The sequence below is a fragment of the Protomyctophum parallelum genome (assembly GCF_964188405.1).
Source record: "Protomyctophum parallelum genome assembly, chromosome: 20".
In the NCBI taxonomy this organism is placed as follows: Eukaryota; Metazoa; Chordata; class Actinopteri; order Myctophiformes; family Myctophidae; genus Protomyctophum; species Protomyctophum parallelum.
In genome coordinates, this window is record NC_139718.1 from 5,391,989 (window position 1) to 5,409,528 (window position 17,540).

The window sequence follows — 17,540 nt, forward strand, 5'->3', positions numbered from 1 at the left end:
GTGCACTGCTCCTCCTTGTGGATAGGGGGAGAGCTGTCTTACTGAGACAACATGTAGTCCAGGAAGGAAGTGAGCCCAGTGTCCATGACATCAGAGACAACAGACTCACTGCTACAATCTAAAATATCTAAAACCACATATTACACACATAAAGATCTCCAGGAAAGTGTTCTAAAGCTTCTAAACATCATTAACATATATTTTTTTGCAAAAAGGGTGAAGTGTCCCTTTAAGTTTGTCGCTTTATTCCTCCAAGTCAAGGGAATAACACTTTGAAAGCATCACAATGTTAGTTTACACAGGAGAGGCGATCTCTCCACTGTCCGGACAGAGGCTCTCTCTCCTCAGTGTTTGTGGAGATGACTGATTTGACCTGTTGTGACCTTGATCAAGTCCATGATGCACAACAGGTGCGCAGCCACACCCAGCTCCGAGTCCAGTTCTAGTTTGACTCAGGCTTTAACCCATTCTGACCTGAGATCAGATTCATACAAGGCTTTCCACTGGACACACGCTGGTCTGATGAACCCATTCTGACCTGAGATCAGATTCTAAAAATGTCAGTCGTTCTTCGATTTTTTTCAAAAATAGCAGAACTACAAGCTCGTATCGCGCCACTCGGTGGCGCGATACGAGCTTGTAGATCTGCTATTTTTAAATAGCTAAAGCATAACATGATGCTAACACCAAAATGGGTGCCCGGTCAGAATGGGTTAAATTTGTTATCCTCCCTCTCACAGAGTACTTTATACTTTTGGCACTTTTAAGTAAAACATTCGAGTACTTTTTATTTATTTGTAACCCCCTACACCTCCCCTTCCCCAGGCCCACTGACGGTCGGTGAGGGGTCGTCATCATGACCCAGCGAGAGCAGCAGGACTTCAGGACCAGCCTGGCGTCGGCCCAGGCCTGGATGACGGCCGTCCAGGAGCGTCTCCAGGCCAACGACAACACGCAGGGGCCCCGGGACGCCCTGGAGGCCAGGCTACGAGAGACCGAGGTGAGTCAACAACACCCAGGGGCCCCGGGACGCCCTGGAGGCCAGGCTACGAGAGACCGAGGTGAGTCAACAACACCCAGGGGCCCCGGGACGCCCTGGAGGCCAGGCTACGAGAGACCGAGGTGAGTCAACAACACCCAGGGGCCCCCGGGACGCCCTGGAGGCCAGGCTACGAGAGACCGAGGTGAGTCAACAACACCCAGGGGCCCCGGGACGCCCTGGAGGCCAGGCTACGAGAGACCGAGGTGAGTCAACAACACCCAGGGGCCCCGGGACGCCCTGGAGGCCAGGCTACGAGAGACCGAGGTGAGTCAACAACACCCAGGGGCCCCGGGACGCCCTGGAGGCCAGGCTACGAGAGGCCGAGGTGAGTGAACGACACCCAGGGGCCCCGGGACGCCCTGGAGGCCAACAACACCCAGGGGCCCCGGGACGCCCTGGAGGCCAGGCTACGAGAGACCGAGGTGAGTCAACAACACCCAGGGGCCCCCGGGACGCGCTGGAGGCCAGGCTACGAGAGACCGAGGTGAGTGAACAACACCCAGGGGCCCCCGGGACGCGCTGGAGGCCAGGCTACGAGAGACCGAGGTGAGTGAACAACACCCAGGGGCCCCGGGACGCCCTGGAGGCCAGGCTACGAGAGACCGAGGTGAGTCAACAACACCCAGGGGCCCCCGGGACGCGCTGGAGGCCAGGCTACGAGAGACCGAGGTGAGTCAACAACACCCAGGGGCCCCGGGACGCGCTGGAGGCCAGGCTACGAGAGACCGAGGTGAGTGAACAACACCCAGGGGCCCCGGGACGCGCTGGAGGCCAGGCTACGAGAGACCGAGGTGAGTGAACAACACCCAGGGGCCCCGGGACGCCCTGGAGGCCAGGCTGAGGGAGACCGAGGTGAGTGAACAACACCCAGGGGCCCCGGGACGCCCTGGAGGCCAGGCTACGAGAGACCGAGGTGAGTGAACAACACCCAGGGGCCCCGGGACGCCCTGGAGGCCAGGCTACGAGAGACCGAGGTGAGTCAATAACACCCAGGGGCCCCCGGGACGCGCTGGAGGCCAGGCTACGAGAGACCGAGGTGAGTGAACAACACCCAGGGGCCCCGGGACGCGCTGGAGGCCAGGCTACGAGAGACCGAGGTGAGTGAACAACACCCAGGGGCCCCGGGACGCCCTGGAGGCCAGGCTACGAGAGACCGAGGTGAGTGAACAACACCCAGGGGCCCCGGGACGCCCTGGAGGCCAGGCTACGAGAGACCGAGGTGAGTGAACAACACCCAGGGGCCCCGGGACGCCCTGGAGGCCAGGCTACGAGAGACCGAGGTGAGTGAATAACAACACCCAGGGGCCCCGGGACGCGCTGGAGGCCAGGCTACGAGAGACCAAGGTGAGTGAACAACACCCAGGGGCCCCCGGGACGCCCAGGAGGCCAGGCTACGAGAGACCGAGGTGAGTCAACAACACCCAGGGGCCCCGGGACGCCCTGGAGGCCAGGCTACGAGAGACCAAGGTGAGTGAACAACACCCAGGGGCCCCCGGGACGCCCAGGAGGCCAGGCTACGAGAGACCGAGGTGAGTGAACAACACCCAGGGGCCCCGGGACGCGCTGGAGGCCAGGCTACGAGAGACCGAGGTGAGTGAACAACACCCAGGGGCCCCCGGGACGCGCTGGAGGCCAGGCTACGAGAGACCGAGGTGAGTCAACAACACCCAGGGGCCCCGGGACGCCCTGGAGGCCAGGCTACGAGAGACCGAGGTGAGTACAACAACACCCAGGGGCCCCGGGACGCGCTGGAGGCCAGGCTGAGGGAGACCGAGGTGAGTCAACAACACCCAGGGGCCCCCGGGACGCGCTGGAGGCCAGGCTACGAGAGACCGAGGTGAGTCAACAACACCCAGGGGCCCCGGGACGCGCTGGAGGCCAGGCTGAGGGAGACCGAGGTGAGTCAACAACACCCAGGGGCCCCGGGACACCCTGGAGGCCAGGCTGAGGGAGACCGAGGTGAGTCAACAACACCCAGGGGCCCGGGACGCGCTGGAGGCCAGGCTACGAGAGACCGAGGTGAGTGAACAACACCCAGGGGCCCCGGGACGCCCTGGAGGCCAGGCTACGAGAGACCGAGGTGAGTCAACAACACCCAGGGGCCCCGGGACGCGCTGGAGGCCAGGCTATGAGAGACCGAGGTGAGTGAACAACACCCAGGGGCCCCGGGACGCCCTGGAGGCCAGGCTACGAGAGACCGAGGTGAGTCAACAACACCCAGGGGCCCCGGGACGCCCTGGAGGCCAGGCTACGAGAGACCGAGGTGAGTGAATAACAACACCCAGGGGCCCCGGGACGCGCTGGAGGCCAGGCTACGAGAGACCGAGGTGAGTCAACAACACCCAGGGGCCCCGGGACGCGCTGGAGGCCAGGCTACGAGAGACTGAGGTGAGTCAACAACACCCAGGGGCCCCGGGACGCCCTGGAGGCCAGGCTACGAGAGACCGAGGTGAGTGAACAACACCCAGGGGCCCCGGGACGCCCTGGAGGCCAGGCTACGAGAGACCGAGGTGAGTCAACAACACCCAGGGGCCCCGGGACGCCCTGGAGGCCAGGCTACGAGAGACCGAGGTGAGTGAACAACACCCAGGGGCCCCGGGACGCCCTGGAGGCCAGGCTACGAGAGACCGAGGTTAGTGAACAACACCCAGGGGCCCCGGGACGCCCTGGAGGCCAGGCTGAGGGAGACCGAGGTGAGTCAACAACACCCAGGGGCCCCCGGGACGCGCTGGAGGCCAGGCTACGAGAGACCGAGGTGAGTGAACAACACCCAGGGGCCCCCGGGACGCGCTGGAGGCCAGGCTACGAGAGACCGAGGTGAGTCAACAACACCCAGGGGCCCCCGGGACGCCCTGGAGGCCAGGCTACGAGAGACCGAGGTGAGTGAACAACACCCAGGGGCCCCGGGACGCCCTGGAGGCCAGGCTACGAGAGACCGAGGTGAGTCAACAACACCCAGGGGCCCCGGGACGCGCTGGAGGCCAGGCTACGAGAGACCGAGGTGAGTGAACAACACCCAGGGGCCCCCGGGACGCCCTGGAGGCCAGGCTACGAGAGACCGAGGTGAGTCAACAACACCCAGGGGCCCCGGGACGCGCTGGAGGCCAGGCTACGAGAGACCGAGGTTAGTGAACAACACCCAGGGGCCCCGGGACGCCCTGGAGGCCAGGCTGAGGGAGACCGAGGTGAGTGAATAACACCCAGGGGCCCCGGGACGCCCTGGAGGCCAGGCTACGAGAGACCGAGGTGAGTGAACAACACCCAGGGGCCCCGGGACGCCCTGGAGGCCAGGCTACGAGAGACCGAGGTGAGTCAACAACACCCAGGGGCCCCCGGGACGCCCTGTAGGCCAGGCTACGAGAGACCGAGGTGAGTGAACAACACCCAGGGGCCCCGGGACGCCCTGGAGGCCAGGCTACGAGAGACCGAGGTGAGTCAACAACACCCAGGGGCCCCGGGACGCCCTGGGAGGCCAGGCTACGAGAGACCGAGGTGAGTGAACAACACCCAGGGGCCCCGGGACGCCCTGGAGGCCAGGCTACGAGAGACCGAGGTGAGTCAACAACACCCAGGCGTTCGTGCCTGTTCAACGGCAGCGCGCGTTCATGTGTTTGGGGGCCAAATCCATCCCAGAATGCACTCTGTTCCTACCCGGAAAGAGGAGTGAAATCGCCCTCATGCGCTTTTGAGCAACTCAATGCAAAGTGGATGGAAGGAGAACTCTGATGCCGTCTCTATATACTCTAAGGGTTTCAGGAGCACTGATCAGGTGCTCCTAATGCTTTAACCCATTCTGGGCGGGAACCCCTTTTGGTGTTAGCATCATGTTATGCTTTAGCTATTGAAAAATAGCAGATCTACAAGCTCATAGCGCGCCACCGAGTGGCGCGCTATGAGCTTGTAGGTCTGCTATTTTTGAAAAGTCGAAGAACGACTGACATAGAAACATAGCTTCTTCAGAAGGCCAGGCCAAGGGGCCGTGACGGTTTACATTTTAGTAAGTGGACAAAGGTAGTCGACGAACATTTTTCTCGTCTCGGTTTTAGTCGACGAAAACAACACTCTTGTCACGTCACGCCTCCAATACCCCAGGCCCCTCGTTATGTGACAGACAGACAGCTGTGCGCTTAGCAGAGAGACTCCTACCCGACTCGTGTCGTCGTTTTTATGTAAGTCGCCGCCGGCGTCTGGCAGAATCCTCTTATCTCCATATTGTGTGTGTGTGTGACTGTGTGTTGGTGTGTGTGTGGTGTGTGTCCCGTAAATTAGCGCCCCCCTACTTCAATCATAATGACAGCGACACAACGAAACCATCCAGCGTATAGCAGATTCACAAGCTCATAAGGAGGCACAAAGTGACGGGTTTTGAGCGTTTAGATCTGCTACTGTTTCATTGGCATCCTGAGAAGTAACGGTTTTGTTACATATGAGGTTTCCACCCCACAGAGACCATATGACAGCTAATAGTTAAAGACAGAGCCTACACAACTCATCCGGTTGGTTTTTTTTTATGGGTCTTAACCCATTCTGACCGGGCACCCATTTTGGTGTCGGCATCATGTTATGCTTTAGCTATTGAAAAATAGCAGATCTACAAGCTCGTATCGCGCCACCGAGTGGCGCGATACGAGCTTGTAGGTCTGCTATTTTTGAAAAAAATCGAAGAACGACTGACATTTTTAGAATCTGATCTCAGGTCAGAATGGGTTAAGGGTGAGGCTGAGGTAAACTAGGCCACGCCAATATGATGATATTATATCCATATATAATCGTGATGCGAGGAGACTAGATATCAGATATCACTACACCTATAGCTACATGTTTCAGCATTTATTTCATATTTGCATGTCGATTTCAGAGACAGTATTTCAGTCTTCAGACATGCTCTCATTTTGAAAAAAGAAAAAAAAAAAACTTTTTCTCCCCTTGGTGAAAAGCTTGGTGAAAAGCTCGCCGGAAACCGGGGCCGGCACCCTGGCTGCGTTCTCCTGTGGGTCTGGAACTTCACACGGGTGTGATTTCCTTCTTTCTTTGTTTTCTTTTAGAAAATCCACGCGTCGGAGCACGAGGGCCACGTGAAGATGGACATGGTTCTGGTGGCGGCCGAGGGCCTGATGCAGAGCGGGGACGAGGAGACCAGAACCACCGCCCTGGTTCTGCTCAAAGAGCTCAAGGCCCAGTGGGAGGAGACCCAGACCTACATCATACACACACACAGGTGGGGCTGTGTGTGTGTGTGTGTGTGTGTGTGCACGCAATATTTGGATCTGAGATGTAGTGGAGTAGAAAGTAATTGTACTTTACTTGAGTATTTCCTATTTCAAACACCTCAAGATTGCACTGAAGTACAGTAGTTAAGTAAATATACCTAGTTACTTTCCACCACTGGCACTGTGTCATCATGTTGGCTTAAGGGCGGGAACCAAGGGGCCAGCTAGCCACTCCAATGTTGAAGCGCTGGGCCCTAGTGGTAGGAGGAAGGATGCAGGCGGACCCGTGGATTCATGACGAGGAAACCCCGTGCAACCGAGCGCCCAATGTTAAAGCCCAGCTGCACTTCAACCGAGCGCTCAATGTTAAAGCCCAGCTGCACTTCAACCGAGCGCTCAATGTTAAAGCCCAGCTGCACTTCAACCGAGCGCTCAATGTTAAAGCCCAGCTGCACTTCAACCGAGCGCTCAATGTTAAAGCCCAGCTGCACTTCAACCGAGCGCTCAATGTTAAAGCCCAGCTGCACTTCAACCGAGCGCTCAATGTTAAAGCCCAGCTGCACTTCAACCGAGCGCTCAATGTTAAAGCCCAGCTGCACTTCCGCATTTGGGCACCAAAATTTGGTGCCCAAATGCTGAATCAGCGAAAAAATGTGGAAATAGACGGTCCTTCCGGCAGCCTTCCGGGTGCTTCAAAACGCCACTGAGCAACTTCCACTGACATGAATAGCGGAGGGGGCGGAGCTTCGCGCCAGTTCAGTCTATCCTTTTAATACTCTATGTTTTGGTGTTAAACATTATGTTATAATTTAGCTATTTTTGAAAAATCGTGATAATATTTATTTCAGAAAAAAAAAGAGGATTTAGAAGATTTTTTTTATTATTTTGAGGTCAGGCCTAAATGGGTTAGTCTAACCCAATTTGCCATATTAGGAAGATCAACAGTCTTCGGCTTCCCTGATTGGCCAACTCAACTTTTCAGCTTTGTGGATTGGCCAAACCTTGTGTGACATTTGCGCCGCCGAACCAATATAAGCGATGCATAACGCAGACATCTGGGACTTGTTTCTCAGAGTTAGAATTTAAGTCGGTCGGTGGACCGTGGGAGAAGCTCCACACGGCGTGTTTTGAGTTGGTCCGCGTTTGGGTCCGACACCCCAGAGCGCGCACGCGCCTGCGGGTCGGCGTGCGGCGAGAATCTGAGCTGATATACAGAGTGAGAAATGTTCTGCTGGACGGTACATCTGAATGGAGGACCAGACACATCTGGTTGTGTTGCTGTTGCAGTGAAACATGAAGTGTTCACCGTTGGGAGGACCTGATGGAAACCCTGATCACATGGATGTGAACGTCTTCAACACAGTGTCTCTGCGCTGGAGGAAGTTGACCCCAGAGACAAATGGAAGAGGAGAAGATCACCTTGAGGGTCAGTCCTATCGCCAAGGCCACACAGCTGTGCTAATAGAAGATGTTGTCTACATCTGGGGAGGCTACTTTGTAGAGGAGTACAACATGCTTTATGCATTTGATGTGGACACCCATCGGAGGTTCAGAACCAAGGCTTCTGGGACTGTTCCAGAATGGAGGATCTACCATTCAGCCTGTGTCTTGGAGAAGGTCATGTATGTCTATGGAGGAAACAACCGAATGATGGAACGCAATAATGACATCTACAAGTTGGACTCCACCACAATGGTCTGGACTTTAATTAACACCAGAGGAACGCCACCACATGCTTCATCAAGTCACTCTGGCACCATCATCGGGACAAAGATGTTTGTATTTGGGGGCTCTGCAGGGTCTTTTGTCTCCTACAACACCATCAGTGTGTTTGACACAGAGACCAGCTGTTGGCTGAGCACGCCTTCTGCACAGCTTCTTCCAGAAGGACGCTTGGGTCATGCAGCCTTTACCTTCAATGGAGAGCTGTACATATATGGTGGTCACACCTGGAACCAGACCTTCAATGATCTGTGGAAATACAATCTAGAGTCATTCTCCTGGAAGAATGTCAAACCAGTGGGGAAACGCCCACCTAAGACATATCGCATGGGCTGTTGCATGGTGGGAGATGGTGTCTTCCTCTTTGGAGGAGAGAACACACCCAATGACCTGTTCGTCTTAGACATGAGTCCCAGTCTTAAGACGCTATGCAAGCTGGCAGTTATTCAGCACGGACTGGAGCAGTCTGGACTCCCACACAACGCCAGGTGGGAACTGGCAGCCATGAGTACAGTGAGTACAGTAGTACGGTGTAATAAAATGTCTTATGAAGCACGGTGCACAACATAAAAGTGTCTTACATCAAACTCATGTTGAATTTATATCTATTTGGCCGCGGACCCCCACTTGCAAATGTTTTCTGCCAGGGACCCCCAGAAGAGAAGATTTGTGTTAAAAAAAAAAGTATTCCAAACTATTAAGCACAAATGTTCAAGATCTTTAAAATAAATAAAAAATACTAATAAATGTATTTTATGTAGCACCTATACAAAGTTGAGAATTGTTATACATCAAACAACTTTAAACTCCTGTAGTCTAAGAGACCTAGACTGGAGTTACAACTGTACATGGACCACGTTTTACCAACTGGGCCCTAAATGGGCTGGCCCAAGGCCCTACCTGGGTCCTAACTGGGCCCTAAATGGGCTGGCCCAAGGCCCTACCTGGGTCCCAACTGGGCCCTAAATGGGCTGGCCCAAGGCCCTACCTGGGTCCTAACTGGGCCCTAAATGGGCTGGCCCAAGGCCCTACCTGGGTCCCAACTGGGCCCTAAATGGGCTGGCCCAAGGCCCTAACTGGGCCCTAAATGGGCTGGCCCAAGGCCCTGCCTGGCCTTACTAATTATCACCAATTGTATGCTCTACCCGGCAATTTTCTTTTTTTTCTTTTTTTTCTTTTTTCAAGGTCCAAATATGGGCATTCCATACCTGTTGTTTCAGCGCGACCCTCACCCTCAAGGCGTCCTACTGGTTTAATATATTTTGATGAATCATACAGCATGTTAGGGAATTCATCATGTCGGGTCAAATATAGCCGATGGTGTAGTGATGGTGTAGCCTCGATACCCAGGCTTTCATTTTGTCTGCACGAAAAATGAAAGCCTGGATTTACGCATGGGCTGCACTGGTCTAAAAGTGGGATCGCTCCAAATGATGTGACGTCAGGGCTCTGAGCGGTGTGCACCCCTCAAAATAACACTGTGAGGAAATTATTACCAGTGGAATTCGAACGAGGCTATGCGAGGAAAATGAGGAGAATGGCTGAAGAACCCACCACACCGTCTAAGAAAAAAACCAACGTGTGCCGACTCTGTGGAAATAACTTTGACAGTCTGTTAGAATGGTATACTCCAGCAACCAGTGGTTTCTGCTTCAGGTCGACACAATACCAGTGCTGCACTGGGGGGGGGGGGGAGACCGGGGCTGACGGACAGATCGGTGAACCAATCAGGGTGCGCGTTTTTCTGAGCCGCGGCCCTCCCATCTAGGCCAGAAATGTCTAGCGTTAGCTCAGGTTACTGATGGTGTGACAATTGCCAACGTTCTGGGACTACTGACGTTATCAATATTATTTGTTGCAATGCGTGATTGATTGTGCCAGTGATCAATTTGCCACATTAGGAAGATCAACAGTCTCCGGCTTCCCTGATTGGCCAACTCAGCTTTTCAGCTTTGTGGATTGGCCAAACCTTGTGTGACATTTGTGCCGCCGAACCAATATAAGCTATGCATAACGCAGACATCTGGGACTTGTTTCTCAGAGTTAGAATTTAAGAATCTGAGCTGATATACAGAGTGAGCAATGTTCTGCTGGATGGTACATCTGAATGGAGGACCAGACATATCCGGTTGTGTTGCTGTTGCAGTGAAGCATGAAGTGTTCACCTTTGGAGGACGTTGTGATGGAAACCGTGATCAGATGGATGTGAACGTCTTCAACACAGTGTCTCTGCGCTGGAGGAAGTTGACCCCAGAGACAAATAGAAGAGGAGAAGGTCACCTTGAGGGTCCCTCCTATTGCCGAGGCCACACAGCTGTGCTAATAGAAGATGTTGTCTACATCTGGAGAGGCTACTGTGAAGGGGAGTACTGTAACATGCTTTATGCATTTGATGTGGACACCCATCTGTGGGTCAGAACCAAGGCTTCTGGGACTCTTCCAGAAGGGAGGTGCTACCACTCAGCCTGTGTCTTGGGGAAGGTCATGTATGTCTATGGAGGATGCCGAATGTTTGAACACAATAATGAAATCTACAAGTTGGACTCCACCACAATGGTCTGGAGTTTATTAAACACCAGAGGAACGCCACCACATGCTTCATCAATTCACTCTGCCACCATCATCGGGACAAAGATGTTTGTATTTGGGGGCCATGGGGGGTCTGGGGTCCACTACAACACCATCAGTGTGTTTGACACAGAAACCAGCTGTTGGCTGAGCACGCCTTCTGCACGGCTTCTTCCAGAAGGACGCTGGGGTCATTCAGCCTTTACCTTCAATGGAGAGCTGTACATATATGGTGGTCACACCTGGAACCAGACCTTCAATGATCTGTGGAAATACAATCTAGAGTCATTCTCCTGGAAGAATGTCAAACCAGCGGGGAAACGCCCACCTAAGACATATTGCATGGGCTGTTGCATGGTGGGAGATGGTGTCTTCCTCTTTGGAGGAGAGAACACACCCAAAGACCTGTTGGTCTTAGACATGAGTCCCAGTCTTAAGACTCTATGCAAGCTGGCAGTTATTCAGTACGGACTGGATCAGTCTGGACTCCCACACAACGCCAGGTGGGAACTGGCAGCCATGAGTACAGTAGTAAAGACCAGAAAAAGGTAAAAAATAAATAGAATAAAAATAGAAATAATATAAAATAGTGATAAAGCACAGATCACCTGACCACAGTCCATGATGCTCTATTGTATGTGACAGTGGATCCATTCATAAGAATGATGATTGATTGCTTCTTACTCAGGGATGGCTGCAGGGGGTTGAAACTGACCCATGGCAGGTTAAAACTAACCCGTAGCAGGTTAAAACTAACCTGTGGCAGGTTCAAACTAACCCGTGGCAGTTTAAAACTAACAACAAACTCTAGACGGGCCTGCCCCAAAGTTATTAGCGCAGCCGTGCCCAGGCAGCCGGTGAAAACTACAGTTCTCAACAGGCCCGGCCCTACCTGGGTCCTAACTGGGCCCTAAATGGGCTGGCCCAAGGCCCTGCCTGGCCTTACTAATTAGCACCAATTGTATGCTCTACCCGGCCTTTTTTTTCCTTTTTTGTAAGGTCCATATATGGTCATTCCAGACCCATTGTTTCAGCGTGACCCTCACCCCTCTCACCCTCAATGCGTCTTACTGGTTTAATATATTTTGATGAATCATACAGCATGTTAGGGAATTCATCATGTCGGGTCAAATATAGCCGATGGTGTAGTGATGGTTTAGCGAGGCTATGCGAGGAAAATGAGGAGAATGGCTGAAGAACCCACCACACCGTCTAAGAAAAAAACCAATGTGTGCCGACTCTGTGGAAATAACTTTGACAGTCTGTTAGAATGGTATACTCCAGAAACCAGTGGTTTCTGCTTCTGGTCGACACAATAACAGTGCTGCACTGGGGGGGGGGGGGGGGAGACCGGGGCTGACGGACAGATCGGTGAACCAATCAGGGTGCGTGTTTTTCTGAGCCGCGGCCCTCCCATCTAGGCCAGAAATGTCTAGCGTTAGCTCAGGTTAGGGATGGTGTGACAATTGTCAACGTTCTGGGACTACTGACGTCATCAATATTATTTGTTGCAATGCGTGATTGATTGCGCCAGTGATCAATTTGCCATATTAGGAAGATCAACAGTCTTCGGCTTCCCTGATTGGCCAATTCAACTTTTCATCTTTGTGGATTGGCCAAACCTTGTGTGACATTTGCGCCGCCGAACCAATATAAGCTATGCATAATGCAGAAGTCTGGGACTTGTTTCTCAGAGTTATAATTTAAGAATCTGAGCTGATATACAGAGTGAGCAATGATCTGCTGGACGGTACATCTGAATGGAGGACCAGACACATCCCGTTGTGTTGCTGTTGCAGTGAAGCATGAAGTGTTCACCTTTGGAGGACGTTGTGATGGAAACCGTGATCAGATGGGTGTGAACGTCTTCAACACAGTGTCTCTGCGCTGGAGGAAGTTGACCCCAGAGACAAATAGAAGAGGAGAAGGTCACCTTGAGGGTCCCTCCTATTGCCGAGGCCACACAGCTGTGCTAATAGAAGATGTTGTCTACATCTGGGGAGGCTACTGTGGAGGGGAGTACTTTAACATGCTTTATGCATTTGATGTGGACACCCATCTGTGGGTCAGAACCAAGGCTTCTGGGACTGTTCCTGAAGGGAGGAGAAACCACTCAGCCTGTGTCTTGGGGAAGGTCATGTATGTCTATGGAGGATACAAGAAAATGTCTGGACGCAATAATGACATCTTCAAGTTGGACTCCACCACAATGGTCTGGACTTTAATTAACACCAGAGGAACGCCACCACATGCTTCATCACATCACTCTGCCACCATCATCGGGACAAAGATGTTTGTATTTGGGGGCTGTGGGGGGTCTGGGGTCTCCTACAACAACATCAGTGTGTTTGACACAGAGACCAGCTGTTGGCTGAGCACGCCTTCTGCACAGCTTCTTCCAGACGCTGGGGGTCATTCAGCCTTTACCTTCAATGGAGAGCTGTACATATATGGTGGTAACAACTTTGATGTGTGGAAATACAATCTAGAGTCATTCTCCTGGAAGAAGGTCGAGCCCAAGGGGAAACGCCCACCTCGGACGTATTTCATGGGCTGTTGCATGGTGGGAGATGGTGTCTTCCTCTTTGGAGGAGAGAACACACCCAATGACCTGTTGGTCTTAGACATGAGTCCCAGTCTTAAGACGCTATGCAAGCTGGCAGTTATTCAGTACGGACTGGAGCAGTCTGGACTCCCACACAACGCCAGGTGGGAACTGGCAGCCATGAGTACAGTAGTACCGTGAGTACAGTAGTACGATGTATGATCTAGTTAGACCCACACAGTGAAGCTTATCATTAGTCACTGGTTATATAATGATAGTAATAAAATGTCTTATGCAGCACGGTGCACCTACTGTATTACAACTAGGGATGCCAAACGACTCATATTTGGCCAATAGACGAATCAAGGCCAAAAATCGACGTGTCGAACGACTTTTTTCCTTTTTTTTCTTCATTATTTTTATATCTTTTTGTTGCTGCGCAGCAGTTGAGGAGAACGCAACTATGCATTCCTTTAAGCAACACAACTTCTGCAGCTGCATCCATATGTTTAGAATTTGCACAATGATCAAATCCCAATAATAAAAAATAAACTTTATTTTGTAAACAACGAAACTGAAGGAGCAGCGGCGCTATCGGCTAGCCGCTAGTCCCAACTCTCAAGTGTCTGCAGCCTGTCACGAGTAATGAACTGATACGAGACGCACGTTGTTCCGTATTTTAATGTCGGGTCGGATAATAAATACAGTATAAATGACGGCGGGATTTATTTGACAACTCTATCCTGCTTTCTTCGAGAAGAGAAGAGCGCTCACCGCTCAGAACAGAGCAGACCTGTGGCTGTCAGCTCACTTTACGGCATGTGTAGATGAGCTGGGTCTGGGAAGCTCAGAGCTGCAGCCATTGGCTCATGATACGAGCACATGACCAATGGGACAGATCATTCAGTGTTGCTAAGATACCACCACACACACGCACACACCCTTGGACGATGGGGTCCACAGCGCTCTGCTCAAAGTAAACTTGCATGCAACGAGCGGCACTGACTGACTGAAAAAATAATAATACAAATAAAAACGATTTTTCGACTCATACGTTTTGAGTCGCGGGAGGCATGAGTCGATAATCGAGTCGATTTTCAACTTTTTTCAACATCCCTAATTACAACGCAAAAAAAGTGTCTCACATCAAACTAAAGAACCGTTGTCTCATGTTGAGGTCCCCTCGAATTTTTATCTATTTGGCCACGGACCCCCACTTGCAAATGTTTTCTGCCAGGGACCCCCAGAAGCTAAGATTTGTATTAAAAAAAAGTATTCCAAACTATTAACCACAAATGTTCGAGATCTTTAAAATAAATTAAAAAATAGCAGATGTACAATATTGTTTTTAAATCTGCAATTTTTTAAATATCAAACATATAAATGCAAAAAAGTGGTAAAAAAATATTGTTTGAGATCCACTGGCTTCCAGTACCTTCCCAATGGAAGCTAATAATTACAGTATCTTCTGTAGTTTATATAATAATATAATACTAATAAAAAATATTATTGTTTTACATCAAACAACTTTAAACTCCTGTAGTCTAAGAGACCTAGACTGGAGTTACAACTGTACATGGACGACGTTTTACCACCAAATCTCTTCGTCAAAAATATCTGCAATGTTCGTTTGTAGATCTGGTATTTTTGGCTAATGTTCCCCCCAGAATATGGATGCTGGGGGAGACAAATGGTTAAACCGCGTCATTCGAAACACTACACGCCAATCACGCGCTGTGATTGGCCAGTAGCAGTAGCAGCTTTTGAGTGGCAGTCGGGGCAAACGCTCTCGTCAGAACATGACTTACTACTCTGTCCACATCGGGTCGCAACTCAAACGGCGCGGTGACGTCTCAATCGCACTTTGCATATGGAAGCAAACAGATCACACAGTACAATAAAGAAACTATGCCAACAGTCATCACATCACCCTTTATGCACGGAACTGAGACGGGGCCTGCTTGTTCAAGTCCTATACTTATGTATATTATAGTATATATTTGTTTTGCTATTCCCAGTTATCCGCAACAATATGGATGCAGGAGTTCAACACGTGTATATAAAAGTATAAAGGGCAAATGTTTGCGTGCAATCGTTATGGAAATATCCTTTTTGAAGTGTCCTTGGTTTTTCAAAGAAGCCGGGGTGACCTTTCTTCCCGCTGTGGGCTCCTCAGGCAGGTGGTTCCATTAGTGGAGGAAGGCCTGAGGCCCGTCTGAGGACTCCAGGCTGCACCACAGGCCTCATTAGTCTGAGGACTCCAGGCTGCACCACAGGCCTCATTAGTCTGAGGACTCCAGGCTGCACCACAGGCCTCGTTAGTCAGGCCTCCATACGCAACAAAAACTAATCTCACCTCAGAGACCTCCGGTTCGCCATCTGTGATTTGCAAGACAGCGTGAAGAAGAGCAACAGTATGGCGCTCTCTTTTCCTAAAACATTTAGTACAACGGAATTGTTATGATGTTTTAGGTAAACCCATTATGTGAAATGGACCATTAAAGTACTTTTGGTACTTTAAAGGAAATTTTGAGGCCAATACTTTAGTGCTTTTACTCAAGTTTGGATGCAGGGCGGCTCGCCGGATCCGGGCCGGCGCCGCGTTTCTGTGGGTCTAGAACTTCCCAGGGACCCCCACACCGAACTGCACCACTCACTTCACACGGGTGTGATTTTTGAGTGGTGCGACCACTCCAAGGAACAGCAATGTCCGTGTTCACCTATGTGACGTTAGCCCATGCACCTATGTGACTGTGAGCACCAGTATGACTATTAGTACCAGTAGGGGCACTGTTGTGCCAGAAACAGAGAGAGAGATAGTGCTGCATCTCTGCACTGTTGCCTGCTAGAGAGAGAGAGCGAGAGAGAGCGAGAGAGAGCGAGAGAGAGCGAGAGAGCGAGAGAGCGCGAGAGAGAGCGAGAGAGCGAGAGCGAGAGCGAGATCTCTATTCTGTTCTAATGCTTGGTAAACGGGTTCCTTCCTCAGTCGCATCGAGTGGGTGTGGCTGCACTGGAGCGAGTACCTGAAGGCCTACGAGGAGTTTGAGCTGTGGCTGAGCAGGCTGCGGCGCCTCCTGGAGGCCGACGTGGAACTGCAGCTGGGCGTGAAGGAGAAGCTGTGGCAGGTGGGCTAGTACGCCACTAACCCCCCTATTAACCCATTAGGTCCTAATTAACCCATTACATTACGACCGAAGGCCAGATTCTAGAAAATGTCTCGTTCTCAAACACCCTATGTTTCTATATCAGTGGTTCTCAAAAACCCTGTGTTTCTATGTCAATGGGCTCACTTCGTTCCTGGACTACAATTCCCATAATGCTTACGGCGCACTGCTCCTCCTTGTGGATAGGGGGAGGGCTGTCTCAAGGCTCATACATAGTCTGGATTTTCGGTGGTGAGGTGACCACCGAACTACAACATGACGTCACGAGCCGCGGTGAAGAGCAAACCACCGCCACCGCTCCAGCCCTTCTCTCTGTTTTTACTCACCACCGCTCAACGTTATTTCAGCTCCGGTGGTCAGCTCACCACCGGAGCGGTGGTCAGCTCACCACCGAAAATCCAGACTATGAATGGGCCTTTACTGAGACAACATGTAGTCCAGGAAGTAAGTGAGCCCATTGTCGCAGTAGACATCCAGTATAAGTCATTTTACACTCTGTTGCATGCTGAAAATAGCCAATTTACAAGCTTTGTAGATCGGCCAAACTACATTTTAGTCGACTAAATCGACTGTAGATCTAGTCGACTAAAACTACACTAACTAACTATAAACTAAAATCTAAATTTGCTTGTCAAAATTAACACTAAACTCAAGATTGTGTGTGTGTGCGTGTTATCGTGTGTGTGTGTGTGTGTCAGGTGGACCACCAGCGCGTGGTGCTGAGCGACGTGCACGGCCAGGCGCCGCTGTTGGAGCGACTGCTGGACGAGGCGTCGGCGCTGCACAACCGCACCGAGGACCCCAGCGTGGAGCCCCTCGCCCTGGAGAGGCTGCAGGCGCAGTACGACCACACCCGAGACCGCGCAGAGGTAGGGAAACACACCACACCCTGGAGCCCCTCGCCCTGGAGAGGCTGCAGGCGCAGTACGACCACACCCGAGACCGCGCAGAGGTAGGGAAACACACCACACCCTGGAGCCCCTCGCCCTGGAGAGGCTGCAGGCACAGTACGACCTCACCCGAGACCGCGCAGAGGTAGGGAAACACACCACACCCTGGAGCCCCTCGCCCTGGAGAGGCTGCAGGCACAGTACGACCTCACCCGAGACCGCGCAGAGGTAGGGAAACACACCACACCCCAGGAGAGGCTGCAGGCACAGTACGACCTCACCCGAGACCGCACAGAGGTAGGGAAACACACCACACCCCAGGAGAGGCTGCAGGCACAGTACGACCTCACCCGAGACCGCGCAGAGGTAGGGAACCCACACCACACCCTGGAGCCCCTC

General features: G+C 52.2%; 1 protein-coding gene across 1 annotated transcript in view; it reads left to right on the forward strand.

Moving 5' to 3' along the window:
• The first annotated feature begins 829 nt into the window (after positions 1-829).
• The window catches only part of syne3 (spectrin repeat containing, nuclear envelope family member 3), a 102,457-nt gene continuing 85,746 nt past the window's right edge, over positions 830-17,540 (forward strand). Inside the window, 4 exon segments of the mRNA XM_083792761.1 lie at positions 830-1,000; positions 6,088-6,260; positions 16,074-16,212; positions 16,950-17,120. Of these exon segments, the coding sequence (XP_083648887.1) occupies positions 857-1,000; positions 6,088-6,260; positions 16,074-16,212; positions 16,950-17,120 (627 nt within the window). The 5' untranslated portion in view covers positions 830-856.